This window comes from Peromyscus californicus, unplaced genomic scaffold (genome assembly GCF_007827085.1).
Source record: "Peromyscus californicus insignis strain IS unplaced genomic scaffold, ASM782708v3 Scaffold_4__1_contigs__length_199733344, whole genome shotgun sequence".
In the NCBI taxonomy this organism is placed as follows: Eukaryota; Metazoa; Chordata; class Mammalia; order Rodentia; family Cricetidae; genus Peromyscus; species Peromyscus californicus.
The window spans coordinates 92,585,659-92,599,825 of record NW_026294562.1 but is presented as its reverse complement, the minus strand read 5'-3'; the positions used below and the strand labels follow the sequence as shown (position 1 = coordinate 92,599,825).

At 43.3% G+C, this 14,167-nt stretch overlaps 1 protein-coding gene and 1 non-coding gene across 2 annotated transcripts; both read right to left on the bottom strand.

Moving 5' to 3' along the window:
- Window positions 1-209: 209 nt before the first annotated feature.
- On the bottom strand, window positions 210-13,645 carry Eif4g2 (eukaryotic translation initiation factor 4 gamma 2). The gene is made up of 24 exons (XM_052760137.1): window positions 13,249-13,645; window positions 12,845-12,957; window positions 12,534-12,714; window positions 11,608-11,734; window positions 11,117-11,182; window positions 10,439-10,579; window positions 9,475-9,577; window positions 8,557-8,688; window positions 8,401-8,467; window positions 8,111-8,262; window positions 7,703-7,813; window positions 7,505-7,588; window positions 7,324-7,422; window positions 6,827-6,965; window positions 6,584-6,744; window positions 6,127-6,240; window positions 5,450-5,575; window positions 5,208-5,312; window positions 4,896-5,111; window positions 4,558-4,816; window positions 4,253-4,457; window positions 3,930-4,141; window positions 3,706-3,827; window positions 210-2,290 (listed from the first exon to the last, which is right to left on the bottom strand). Exons 1-24 carry the CDS (start codon window positions 13,643-13,645, stop codon window positions 2,225-2,227), a joined length of 3,498 nt encoding a protein of 1,165 aa, XP_052616097.1. The 3' UTR covers window positions 210-2,224.
- Window positions 5,889-6,075, bottom strand: LOC128095869 (small nucleolar RNA SNORD97). Its single transcript, XR_008213463.1, has one exon. It is a non-coding gene; the product is annotated as a small nucleolar RNA SNORD97 (small nucleolar RNA).
- Window positions 13,646-14,167: the final 522 nt, after the last annotated feature.

Sequence of the window (14,167 nt, the reverse complement as noted above, 5' to 3'; positions counted from 1 at the left end):
AGAGCCTGCTTTCAAGGAACTCACTTTTGAGAGTGCCTTAAAATGTCACACACACACACACACACACACACACACACACACACACACACACACACACACACACACTTCATATAACCATTGCATTTGTGAAGGTTGAATGTTTAAAACTTGCGTTACAAGCACTGTAAAGTATTAGGATCAAGGGGTGTAACAAATGAGAAAAACCCAGGTCACTATCCAAACATTTATTTGTTACTAGTTTTTCTAGTGGGTGGGCAATACACAGATCATTTCAGTTAGTGTGTTAGCCCTAACTCAGTTACCATGCAGTCAATCAATCTTTAGTTCAAAGACAATCTTTTATCCAGGACATTTTGGATCCTAAACCTAATTCTGAATTGCCCTGTAATTCCTAATTCCCAAAATTCACTAAGATTGAAGGTCACAAAATCCCATTTAGCAGTGATGAGATGCACCTACACTGTCCCTTTGGTGCTCAGCTTTCACCAAGGGGTGGATGAGTAGTGGACCACAGGCTAGGCTATTGTGGGATGAGCCTCAATCCCACAATTATCCTTGTCTGTCCACTTAAGCAACTCTTCCCAGTTTCTTTTACTCCACTGAGAGTTGATGAGCCCCCAAAGCAGACCAGGGTTCTGGCTGGGGGAAACCAAGGGGTCTATCTGTCCCTACTCAATTCCACTGTAGGCTTTTGGAACTGGTGACACCTGAGAACAGATATTGGCAGAGAATGCCGGGGACACAGTGGGACTTGACCCAGCCAGGCTATTTCTGTGGTCTACTGTTCTCTGGGTTCCCTGTGGACCTTCCAGTAACATCTCAAAAAAAAAAAAAAAAAAAAAAAAAAAAAAAACCTTGACTGACACAAACTCCTCACTGTCCTGGCAGAGGAAGAAGGCAAGATCTTTGAGTGAAATTAATTACACCAACATCTGAAGGTTAACAGCTAGAGGAGAGAGCACTGTTTCAGGTAGAGGAACTGCATATTGCAAGGGCTAGACAGAATCAAAAGCAGTGAGAGGGAGCAAATTTTACGATGACAAAGTCTAGCATTTGCTGGGTTCTAAACGACACGGCAGTTTTATTTTTCCATTTCTTGCTCTGGTTGTTTTGTTTTGAAGAGTAAATGGAGATTAAGGGCTAAGCAGGTACCTCAGCAAAGAGGATGCAGAGCTGAAGAGTTGATACAAAGTCTATAACAGTAAAGGCAGCTCCAGACTAAGTTGACAGTTTGTATTAGAACTAGACTGACAGGAAACAGTCATAGGGTGAAAAACTGAATACTTGAAAATATGACAACGACTGATGCTTACAGGGTGAATCACTACTGAATAGCACTGGTGTGAAGACTACGTAGCTAAAAATTTCCCAAGTTCTTAAACTGAGATAAGTCCATACCTCAAAACAAAATGAACAATTCTCCATAACTTTGCAGGTACTATTTGAAGTCATGTACAACTACATCAAGTATCACAATGTTTATTGATAGATACAAGTATATAAAATCAGGGCATGAACATGACTTGATAAATTAAGTAGACTTAATTTCAATACTATAATAAGAGGGACCAATTCAAATTCTCACCATTTGTTTCACACCCACAAAAACCACTTCAAGGGCATTAAAGATCTCTCAAAACTGATCAGTTTTGTGCAAGTAAACCATGTTTCTTTTAAAAAGACTTGTGCACTTGCCCAGGCTCAAGGATATTAAAATCTAGCACATAAAGCCCATTACTAGAGGTAGAAATACAGGCAATATACTATTACGGCAACAACCATCAATTACAGTTAAGAATTTTTCTGTAACAACCAAATGGATAATCAAATATTGCAACAACTCAAGTATTACTGAGCAAAGTGCATCTCTACAGTATTCAGTGTTGCTATTCAGTTTTCTAACTTAAAACAGCCTATGGTAACTGGCAGCAAAGAAGGTCCTTGCAATAGACTGCCTCTGCTTGAGAACTTAGGATGTAATTATTGCATGCTGCTAATATTCTATCTAAACATTAAGGATACTCCTAAAGTATTTGATGGTAGACTATGATTAAGACATCACACTACAAAAACCTTATGCAGAAGGAAACCTTACTGACGTGCTTCTGCTTTAAATATTGTGAAAAAACGTTACAGCGGAATGAATTTTCGCAGTGGTTAGGTCAAATGCAGTTACATCATAGCAACAGTATGTTTTGCACAATTTAAGGCTTTGGCTGGTTCTTTAGTCAGCTTCTTCCTCTGATTCTTCTTCTTCAGCAGTTTCTAGCCAGGTTAGCCACTGATTTACCTGTAAATTAAATTTGTAATTTAATGAAACTTCGTAGTATAGTATATAAAAATTAAGTTTTGGGGGCTGGAGAGATGGCTCGGTGGTTAATTAAGAACACTGACTGCTCTTCCAGAGGACCTGGGTTCAATACCTAGCATTCACATGGCAGCTCACAACTGTCTATAGCTCCAATTCCAGGGGATCTAGCAAAACACCAATGCACATAAAATAAAAATATATTGGCCGGGTGGCGGCGGCGGCGGTGGCGCACGCCTTTAATCCCAGCACTCAGGAGGCAGAGGCAGGCGGATCTCTGTGAGTTCGAAGCCAGCCTGGTCTCCAAAGTGGGAGTTCCAGGAAAGGCGCAAAGCTACACAGAGAAACCCTGTCTCGAAAAACGAAAAAACAAAAAATTAAAGTTCTGATTAAGGATATATAACCAGAAATTAACCCAAAGAGATTAAGCGGATTCTGGGATCTGAACTTTGGCCTTCATGAGCTTTACCTACTGAACCATTTCCAGCTTTCCTCCCTTTCAAAAGTTTGTGTATTATGTATGCACAGGGCCCACAACAGCCAGAAAGGGGCACTGGGCCTTTGGGAACTGGAGATAAGACAGCTACAAGTTTCTGAGCTGTCTGTCTCTAACTGCCCACCAGAAAACAGGATCTCATACTAGTGTCCAGGCTTGCCTTGAACTTATAGCTGAGGGTTCCTGAACCTCTAACCCCTAAGTGTTAGGCGGCTTCAAGGCACCTAGCATCAATGAACTAGCCTTACACTTCAGCTTGTCCAAGACAGCAACTCTTCCAAACCAAATTTTATCAGCATATATATATATATAGGGAAGTAGGGTATGCCAAGCTGCATTCTGGAATTACTGTCAGATTCTCAAAAAAAAAAAGAGTAGGGATAAATTCTTAAGAATGATCCTTACAAAGTAGTCTAACAAACCTTAGAAGTTGTAAACCAGGGCTTCCTTAAAGCTGAGGCCCTAGAAAAATTAGTAGAGTACTACCTCAATTGTGCTAAATAATAACCTTTAGCACTCAAGTTAATATATGTACACCATGTAAAGATTAAGAGTAGTTTCATGTCAAGTTCTATTCCCAGGGCTCCAATTCCACTTGGTAACAGAAAATCAAACTAAAAAATATGCTTTTAAGTTAAAACCCAAACTTATTTAGTAAGCAGCTTTGCCAAAATTGTTACCTACCTCTAACTGAACAACTTTACATCCCCACTATGATTTTAAGCATGATTTCATCCTATCTCTTTATCACATTTGCTAGCTGCCTAGTTAACCACATCTTGTATATAACAGTGCAGACTGACATACTACCAAAGACAGACAACAACAATAAAAAAAAAAAAAAAAAAAAAAAAAAAAACCAAGCCAAGCCAATAGCAAAAAGTCTTAACAAAGCACTTACCTGGAACAAAGCCTTGCCTTTTCCTGGAAACTCTTGAGTTATGTCTTCCTTCCAAGCCAAGAAAGCTTCCTCCTCAATAATTTCCATGTCATAGAAATGAACAAAAAATCGAAGTAACATGCCTTAAAACAGAACAAAAACCCAGCATGTGATTCCATTATTCGGTGTGGTATTTCAGACTGCCCTCATCCCCTAACTCCTACTCCTGCCCCCAGTCACCTCACCTTTTGGGAAGCTGCTGTTGTAACAGTGCACCTGCAGAGCATACAGGGCACTGACCTGGAGATCTACATGATCATGAAGGAATTTCTGCATCACTGGCTTGAAAGAGAGCAGCAGTTGTTTTTCTTGCTCTAACTGTTCTTTGGAAGGAGCAGAGGAAGAATCTGTTTCATCGCTAGGTGGGCTTACTTCACTAGAAATGTACTGTAAGAAGCTGAACAGCAGAATCATGTTAGAAACTTCACAGTTGTCTAGTTTAACACTAATTCTTGGGCCTCTGCCCTGTATAGGCTTTCTTTCTAGCAAATGAAACTATTCAGCTTACCTGGTCATTAAGATGTTCACAAATCCTTTATCTACATGAAGTTTGGGAGAGATGTTATCTTTAATCCATTTATATATAGTTTGAGGGGATGGATCCAGCTTAATTTGCTTCAATAGCTCCTTCTCCAATTTAAGGAGCGGGAATAAGAAACTTAGTCCCTTTCCTTCCAAAATCTCCAACATTCGATCCTTATTCTGATCAATCTCTGTGAAGACATTTCTCACTTTAGCAGGTTGGCCTAAGACAAGAGTTTTACAAATAATTCCCTAATACACAAAAATCTCCATCAGTCAGCTAGCTCTTACCTGGCAGCATTTTCTGCATATTGACCTTGCTTTGTTGAAAAAGTTCAGTTAACCATTCTCGATCTTGTAATTTAGCTAATTGTTGAAGACAAAGTAAGAAGAGAGGGAAGTGGGTGCCACTCTCCAGCGGTTGAGCTAGTTCTGAAATGCTCACCAACTCAGAAATTATAGCACGAGCTGCAAACTGTGCCAAATAAGATTTCACCAAGGGGATGTCAACCTCCAGTTTGGGGCACTGCTCCAATACGTTCAGGAAAGCCTTGGGAAGAATATAAAAAAAGTTTTAGTTTTCAACCATAACTGGAAAGTGTTACCACACAATCAGTACAATGTTCTACCTGCATGAAGTTGTCACTTGTGGCTATCCCTTCCTGTTTGAGCAAACTGATCAAAGAGCTTGCTTTTTCTTTATCTTCATCACTTCTATCTAGTGACAGGATGATCACTTTGCTTAACATCTCAGGAAGAAAGTGTTTCGGGGCTCTCATTTCTCTCACACCACTGACGGCCTCGTTTGCATTTCCACTGTTCAGATATTCAGTCACAACAGCTTCCTGAAAAGAACACAATCCAATCCCATCAGTGGTCCCTGTCCTCATTTGTTTTCTAAGCAGCAGAGATGATGATTTAGGGAGCTATTTGAAACTTACGGTCAGTTTAAGTAGTTCCTCCTTTGATGGTGGTGGCTTTTTGCTAGTCTTGGCAGGTTTTTCCTGGATAAGTGGTGGATTAGTTTTGAGACCAAGCTGAGGTGTCTAAAGACAAGCAGTACAACACATGTTTAATCAAAATGTAACAAACCAAAAAGAACAGTACCACCATGAAGCAGAGGGAAGGAAACACTGAGAAGTGAGGACACATCTTCAGGGAGTAGATACTCTGGGGCCCATACCTGTCCCAGAGGTGGTGTTTGAGTGCGTGGTGGCTGTGCACTGGGAGGAATCATAGTTATCTGGGGCTGAAGCTTTGGCACCTGATTTTTATTCATTAGGAACGACTGAGCAGGCCTCAAACTAATCTAAAATCGAAAATAAATCAACACATAACCAAGTTAAAAGAGCTAATAAACATGAAATGTTAACACTTTTAATATCTAGCATTAATTCTATACAAAACTAAAAGATACTTCATATCATGTAATAAATTCAACTTCTGGGAAAAAGTAATCTGCGGAAGATACTGGGGGAAGAGTAAGATACTGTTTACAAACCTTAGTTTGTATCACAATTTGCCAATATCAGCAATACAGATAGATACTTTATTCTACTTACAGAGAAACCACCAACATCTTAACCATTTCTCATGCTAACTAGTAAAAATTACTTAGAAACTTGCCCTCATATCTCATAATCTTCGCTCATAGGACGCTGGACATCCAAAGAGAGAAAAAGAAGCAAGAGAAATAGAAGAGGAAAAGTAGATAAAGAAGAGTGAAAGAAAGAGTAGAGAAGAGAAGAGAAAAAAAGGAAGGCATCCAGCTTAAGTCCTCTTTCGCGTCTTTTTATAATCATCGGGCAAGAGACCTCTGCACTGACAAACTACTGCATAGAAGTAATGTAGGCAATGTACCTCATCTGCATTAAGCTGTCCTTTCTTAGAAAACCGAGGTGGCATATCCTTCGACTGTCCTTGCAGCTGGGATAAGAGTCCCTGACTCTGGTTATGGTAGAGCTGGCTTAGCCCCTATTTCAGAAAGGGAGAGAGAAAGTCTAGATAAAAATTATGGTAATCGAGTACCAAGGGAATGAGCCAAGCCATTGCCTTGCCCAGAGATTAACTGCATTTGCCCAGAAAAGATGAAACAGGGAAAAATATCTAACCTATCTGTTGAATAAATTGATGTGATTTTACTAATTTTAAGGATACACATTTTACTCAATTTGAAACAACTGTCAGATGGAGATTTGGTTAAGAAAAAAAAAGTATCAAAAGTAAAATTCCGCTTCATTTAAAAATAAGCAATAAAGGGCAAAATGTATTGGACCTAAAGCTAGCCCTGACATTATAAACACTGTCAATGTCTTACCTGGCTTTTCATAAATTTGCCCCCCATCTCTCCAAATTGCGACTGTGTGGGAGGCATGATGTGTCCCCCATGGCCATTGAAGAGCTGATTTGAACGATGACGTCCCATCGTGGGTGAAAATCTATCCTGGATAACTCCTGGACCAGTACCAATTCCACTACCTTAAAATACAGAAAACTCTTAGAACTCCATTAAAACATTAACTTTTAGTTTAACCAAAACACTACTTTATTTAAAAATTACCTGGCATTTGTCCAAACATATCAGCAAGTCCTCCAAGTGGATCCCTATCCATTTTCATCCTTGGCGGCATGAACGGTCCCTCCAGGAAGAAGTCATTCCTCCCTTGAGCCATAGGAGCAGGAATAAACACTCCTAGATCCTTTGAGAATAAAGTGGGTAAGTACTATTGTCTGTACACCCGGGAATTACTTACAGTTCTGTAACTTCCCTCCAAAATGGCATGAAGGACACTAGGAAACCTCACTACCAGTAAGATAATTCTAGTTTTCAGAAGATTTAAGGAAAGGACTACACTATAAAAAAGAAACCGCCGGGCGGTGGTGGCGCACGCCTTTAATCCCAGCACTCGGGAGGCAGAGGCAGGTGGATCTCTGTGAGTTCGAGGCCAGCCTGGTCTACAAAGTGAGTTCCAGGAAAGGAGCAAAACTACACAGAGAAACCCTGTCTCGAAAAATTAAAAAAATAATAAAAAAAAAAGAAACCAAAACTTCTCTTACTTTTACTGCATCTTGACGGATTTGATTGATCGTCTTTGGTCCATTGTCAAGAAAAGCCTTGCGAGGAACCCAATGGTGTTCTCGCAACTCTACAGTATCCTGTCATTTAAAAAAGTATACATTTTATTTTACTATTCCAAAGGAAAAACTCAATCTTATTGGATATTGTTAAAAATCTTACCTGCAGTAGGAAACGAATCCTTGCTGGCAATTCCTTACTTAACATTAAGGAACACATTCTGGCAAAGTACTGATCCATTAAGGACTGATAAAAACAAAAACAAAATTAGAACTAAGATAAATATGTATACTATTTAAGGCATTTTGGAGTATCACACCCCAACTCACAAGACACACTACCTTCCTACTGTTCTCATACCTTGGCTCGTTCATGGTCTAAGCGAGGTCCTACTGTCCTCATTATCTGACAGAGGCACTCCAAATCCTCTCCCATATCTTTGAGTTGGACTCTCTTCTTCTTTTCCAAAAGCTACCAAAAGAACACATTTAAAACATTAGTTATTCTGACTTATGTTGTATTACCTCCTTAGATTTCGACTGACTCAATTCCTTGAGCATGTAAAACAATGTTTTCCTACTGGTCTGTGTTGAAGAAATCCCTCTAGGAAATTTTAAACAGACAAAGCAATCCAATCTATCTTTACTTTATAATGCACACTTCAAAATCCGAGTTTTCTTTGTTTACCACAACTATGTTAGGAGCCACCCATCTTCTCGGATGATACAATTGACTAATTTCCCCCTAAGCTACTCCAGTCATACTCACTGTTTTGATGCACTTATGAAGGATAGATTCATGAATAAGATCAAGCTTGCCAAGTTCTCCAATGAATTTGATGTTCCCCAACATCTTGATCTTAGCAATGGCTCTCTGTTCCTCCTCCTCAGGAAGGAGGGGATTTTCACGCTTATCATAGACTGAGGGAGAGGAGGCAAACAGAAGAACACTTAGAACCATTCTTGCAAGTGTTCTGACCTAGTTTACACCTAGGCCACGGAATGCATAAATCTAATAAAAAGACACAGTACTAGTTAATAGTAAATTTAAATTCTTACCATCAACATTTCTGGTTCGGTTTTCAAATTCATCTTGCAATTTGGAAATCAAGAGGCGTCTGAATGTCTATTTGTAAACAACAGGCATTATACTTTGCTAATAAGGAATCTTCCAAATTAATTTTAAAACAAAATAAACAAAAAACTGCCACTCACTGTGCTTTGCTTCTGTCCTGGTTGACCCTCTGCTGCTGGGCCATCAAAGTTTGGTGCATCTTCTGCCAATCGCAGACATAGCTGAGCATACAGCGAGCTATACTTTGGCTCTTCTAGGGCTTTGTCCACAATCTACAGAAGTCATTACAAAACAAACTACCATGAACCAGAGGCTGAAAAGAGCCCCCCCTTAAATAGCCTTAATCTTACAATTCACAACAAACTACAGTCTCAATTCATTTGGACTTGGACAACACCTCAGAAAAATAAAACCATTTTAAAAGTTTTTTTTTTTAACATCATCTGTGGTACAATCTAATAAATCTCATGTTGTATACCCCAGCTAAAAAATATCAGGACTAGGGCTGGAGAGATGGCTCAGCAGTTAAAGAGTACTGGCTGCTCTTTCAGAGGTCCTGAGTTCAATTCCCAGCAACCACATGGTGGTTCACAACCATCCATGAGATATGGTGCCCTCTTCTGGCCCGCAGGGATACATGCAGGCAGAACACTGTACACATAATAAATAAATAAATCTTTAAAAAAAAAATCAGGACTAGAACTATAAACCACAAAGACACTGTTGAGTGGGGGATCTAACTCTGTGGTTGGTAGTCATGCAAAACAAGATGCCAGAATCCTATAAATTATCACAAATTCCCAAAACCACTTTCACAAAAGGAAAATTCAACAGCTGTTTCCAGACAGCTTGGTAAACCAAGGCAAATGAGGATTGAAGGTTCACCTTTTGAATCTTGATGTCATTAAAAGTGGTTCTGTTTTTATTAATATCATTACTCAGACACACATCCTATATCTAGGACTTATCTCATGATTTAATGCAAGAATCAAGTGTAAGAAATTTGGGTCTGTTAATTTATTTTCTTGCCCTCTTTTAAGCTAACATTTTAAACTTACCAGCAGTATGACCCCTTTAAGGATGAGTTTAGACTCTACACCCACATTGAGGAGCTCAAGGCATAGCTTGTCAAACTTTTCAGGAGTAAGCTTATTTAGTATGCTGGGGGGAAAAAAAAAACACATTTCAAGTGTGGGTTAACAATTATTTTCTGAGCTGAAAAAATAGCATTTAAATTGAGTCTCCCTTTACTAGCTCCCTAAACAGGGAAAGATGTTCCCTTTTCTCCCCAATTTATTCTTTGATAATTCTATACAGTGTATTTTTATTATACTCTTTTCTGACCTCCAACTCCTTCCCTACCCCACTTTATGCTCTTTCTCTAAGAAAAAGTCACTAAAAACATAATTTGTGTTGGCCATTTGTTCTTGAGCATAGATAGGACCTTGCCCTGGAATGTGGCTAACATGTCCAGCATCACTCCATGGGACAAAATAAAATTCTCCCCCTCCCAGCAGCTCTGAATTGCCAGTAGCTTCTTGGCTAAGAGTGGGACTTTATGGACCCATTCCCCACCTTTGTGCTGGGATTTTTCTCTGGCTTGAGCTTATGGAAATCTTGTGCATGCTGTTACAGAAGTATTTATTTTTCATCTAACCAGGGACACTGGAATACACTTCTCACAGATACATACTATGACATCTGAATTATATCCGGGCTTTCCTGCTGTTTCACAAGAAACCTTTCTCAAAACTCAGAGCATAAGGTTCTCATTATCTGGACTTAACCATACATAAGTTATTTCCCCACATCACTGATGTTACACACCAGACCAACATGGATATGACAGCACAAGCTTATGGGTAAAATAAGCAAATGACTCCTGCTGCCAAATACCTATGGGCAATGGACTCCTCTTCTAAGGTCCTTGAATGTGAATCTTCCCTTTCAATTGTGCATCACACACACTACACCAGCAGAGCTAATCTCTCCTCCTCCCTCATAACAGACCCTGACACTTACCCTCTTACTTTCCTGAAGATCGCATCATGTCGTTCTTTTTCATTTGCGGAGTTGTTTGCTGCGGAGTTGTCATCTCGTCTAGTGCTTCGTGCAGGAATCCATTTCTGAGCGTTTTGCCCTGGGGTTTTCCCCAGGAACTCGCTAGTTTGATAAAACATCAACAAAGCAGCTTACAATTAGGAAAGTCGAACACAGCATGCACTCACATAACCCTAAAACTTTGCTAAACAGAAACAAAACCTTAGGCTTTACATTTTCCCCCACAACAAAGCAATCCTGGAAATCTTTATTTCTCAAACAGCACCAGAATCATCTGGAAGGCCCATTCCCAATTTCTGCTGTAGTAAGTTTTGGGTAGTACTGAGAATTTTCATTCCTGGTAATATATTCCCAGGTAATGTCAAAACTGCTGATCCAGGAACCAAACCTCGAGACTTAATACTAAATTAACAAGCATATTCCATACTGGCCACATCACAAAAACCAAATAGCAGGGATAGTAATTTTGGAATACCAGCAAATATGAACCAAGCAAATGAAAAACAGTTTGACTTTATGAATTCACATCAGAAGTACTGATGATTTCCCAAGAATTATCCTGTTAGGCAAGGCACTGAGAAGTCTTTAATCAATCAAATTGACAATTTATAAAAGTCACTGTCTTTCAAGTTACCATACCTGTTGCCAGCAGTCTTGGGATAGTGCTGAGGTGCACCCCTACTTCCTCCTCCGCCCGAAGAAGCACTATTCAAAAGAAATTTTTACTATACCAATTATGTCTCACTCAAAAGGGAACCTATTTATATTTTAGAAATTGCACCACAACCGAGACTGAACTCTGGCCTAAAAGAAAATGAACCAGAGGCTAGAGATGTCTCAGCTGTTTGATAGGGCTGGCTGCTCTTCCAAAGGACAAGGGTTCAATTCCTAACACCCACATGGTGGCTGGCTCACAACTGTTTTCAACTCCAGTCCCAGGGGATCTGATGCCCTCTTCTGACACTGCACAGGGAGGTAAGACAAAACAGCCCCCCCCCCCCCCCACCAAAAATTAACCCATTTACTCTTCAGAAAACAATTCTAGAATCACAGCACCATTAAGTGGGATTTGGTAGTGGTTTTTATGATTTGCCATTTCAAAACACCCCCTCCCATGTATCTAACCATACCTGAAACGAGAAGCACCCCCTTCTGCAATCGCACTCTCCACTTTGGCGGCTTGACAACGAAGAATCTTCAAAAGAATAATATTAATGGATGGGGTGGGGAGGGGAGGGGATGGTACAAATGAAAAGCCTGGAACGAGAGAGAACACCAAAATTAGGTACTGCCAACATACAGATCTATAAATCTTCAGTCTATTAGAATTTATTTCAGCGCTCATACTGCAGCTGATTAACTTTCACTGCATTGCAGCCCTCAGAAGACTAAAATAGAACAAAGTCAAAACCACAAATACAAAGTAAAATCTTGTCTAGCTACGTGGATTCCCTTAGTGTTCAAGGTTGCAAAGAATAGCCTTTGTGTGTGAGTGTGGGGGGGGTAAAAAAAAAAAAGAACATCTGGATACTGTCTAGAACGCGCCATATTCTGGGGCCTTATTTAACAGAAATGCTCAACACCGGCGGTGCTACGAGGGAAACGTCTGCTGTACTGATAAGTGCGGCCTGGGCACTGACAGGCAGGCAGGCCAGGGTCTCACCACCCGCTGTTGGACAGCTTTCTCCTCTGCTCGTCCTTTCGCCCCTTCCCACAGGGCGCGTGTGGAGAGCCGCCGGAAGACCGGGGCCACAACATGGCAGCAGGAACCTCCGCCCCACTCCGCGCGAACAAAAGAGCAGCGGGTTCCTCCCCTAAGCCAAGTCTGGCCGGGCTTCCGACCGGCGCCTAGAAGGACCGGGGCCTGGGCGGGAGGCGCCCCCTCCGGGCCGGCCCTTTCTTTGTTCTCCCGCAGGAAGGCGGCCTCCTGCCCACCCGCCGCCTCCACCATAAATCCCCCGGCTGACAGCGCCTCGGCCGCCGCGGCCCACAAAGGGAACAGAGACCCGCTCTCGGCCTCCCCCAAGCAGGGCAGCCCGCGACAGGCCCCACACACCTCCTCCCCACCGGGAGGCCGGGCTCCGGACTCGTCCGCCTCGCTGGTCCCGCGCCAACGGCCGGGCCCTGCCGCTGGCCGCGTCCCTCCCGCCGAGGCGCGAGGCCCGCCACGCTCGCACGCTGTCCTCGCACCCCGCGTCAGGGTCCCGGCCGAGCCCGCCACTCAGCCGCACGCCGGCCTAGCCCAGACCGCAGATTCTCTCTCCGTGGTCGGCATGGGACGGAAAGCAGAGGCCAGAGACTTCTAGGTGGCCCAGAGGTAGAGGAAAGGCGCCCCGCCCGGCTCCGCCTGCGGCCGCCATTTTGTACCACTCGACAAGAAGCGGCCAGGGGCGGCGGCCATCTTAGAGGGCTCCGCTCGGCGGCGGCGGCTCCACTCACCTTCACCGAGAACTCAGCAGCTGCCGCCGCAGCTGCCTCCTCTGGATCCGGTCGTCGGGGACGGGGAAGGGAGGGGGAAGGGGAACGGAAAACAAAAAAGGGGGAGGGAAGGGGGAGGAAGGAGTCGGGGACGGCCTGAAACTCTCAGCTCAGAGGACTCGCTGCTGCAGCCACCACCTGGTACCCGCCGCCACCTCCATAGAGCTCCGGCTCGCTGCTGGCGCTGAGGCGTGTCTGAAGCCGAACTTATCACTCTGGGGCGGCCGACCCACCAGAGCCTCCCCGAGTGGCTCCTTCGCTACCCAATCAGCAGCCGGGCTTCCGTCCACCACCAATCCGCGCAGACCGGCGGGGAGGAGCCACCGGGCAAGCTAGGTTGCGGCGCAGCCCCGCCGCAGTGCGCAAAGCCATATTCGCGAAGGCTCTGGGGCCAAGCGAGTGGCGTAAGGGTGGCGGGCCGGCGCGCTGCGGGGCTTTTGCGTAGCGCCGGGAGCCCCGTGAGTGTGCGTCGCCGGGCCGGCGTGTCTTTCTGGGCCGGCGCTTTGTTCCGGAGTCCGAGCCCCACGCTTGCCTAGAAGAACCTCTTCCTTGCCTCCTCCTTGACCTGCTCGGGCCTGGCCCCCTGAGAACTCCGCGTGGCCTCGTGGCCTGGCCTCGGGCGGGCCTGCGGACTGAGGAGAGGGACGTGTGCCCATCGAAAGGAGAGCGTTCTGTTTGTTGGTCCTCCATCTGCAGAGTAACGAGAAAAGGATCAAGAGGAGGGATTGCCTTTGTACCCTAGGCTAGAGGCCTCGCATTTCCTCAATGTTCGGCCTGCTGTGTCCAAGCTTGCCCCAGAAAATGCTAGGCTGCCTAGAGAAGTGTTTGTAGAGAGCGGGCATTTGGAGGATTTAAAATTGCAAGCTCGTTTTTAAAAAATTTCCTTCATATTTAAAAAATGTCAAAGATGGGCTGCACACTGTTTTCACTTTTACTTAGGGTTATAAAGTAAAACGAGGCATTGCAAAGGTGGTAGGCTAAACTACTTACAGGTGGCATTTTAAAGGATGGGTTATGGCTGTGTCCCACTGAGGGTTTTTTTTGTGGGTGTGTGTGTGGGGGGGCGCGTTCCCATACATGATTACTCTGTGTAATAGCCCTGGTTGTCCTGGAACTCGCTTTGTAGACCAGATTGGCCTCGAATTCACAGAGATCCGCCTTCTGCCTTCCAAGTGCTGGGATTAAAGGCGTGTGCCACCACCGCCCAGATGT

Coding starts and splice junctions, on each gene's coding strand:
- Eif4g2 (XM_052760137.1), bottom strand. CDS start 13,645: ATGGAGGACCAACAAACAGAACGCTCTCCTTTCGATGGGCACACGTCC. Junction 10,580..11,116: donor CCCAAGACTGCTGGCAACAG/GTATGGTAACTT, acceptor TTATCAAACTAG/CGAGTTCCTGGGGAAAACCC. Junction 5,112..5,207: donor AGGAACTACTTAAACTGACC/GTAAGTTTCAAA, acceptor TGTTCTTTTCAG/GAAGCTGTTGTGACTGAATA.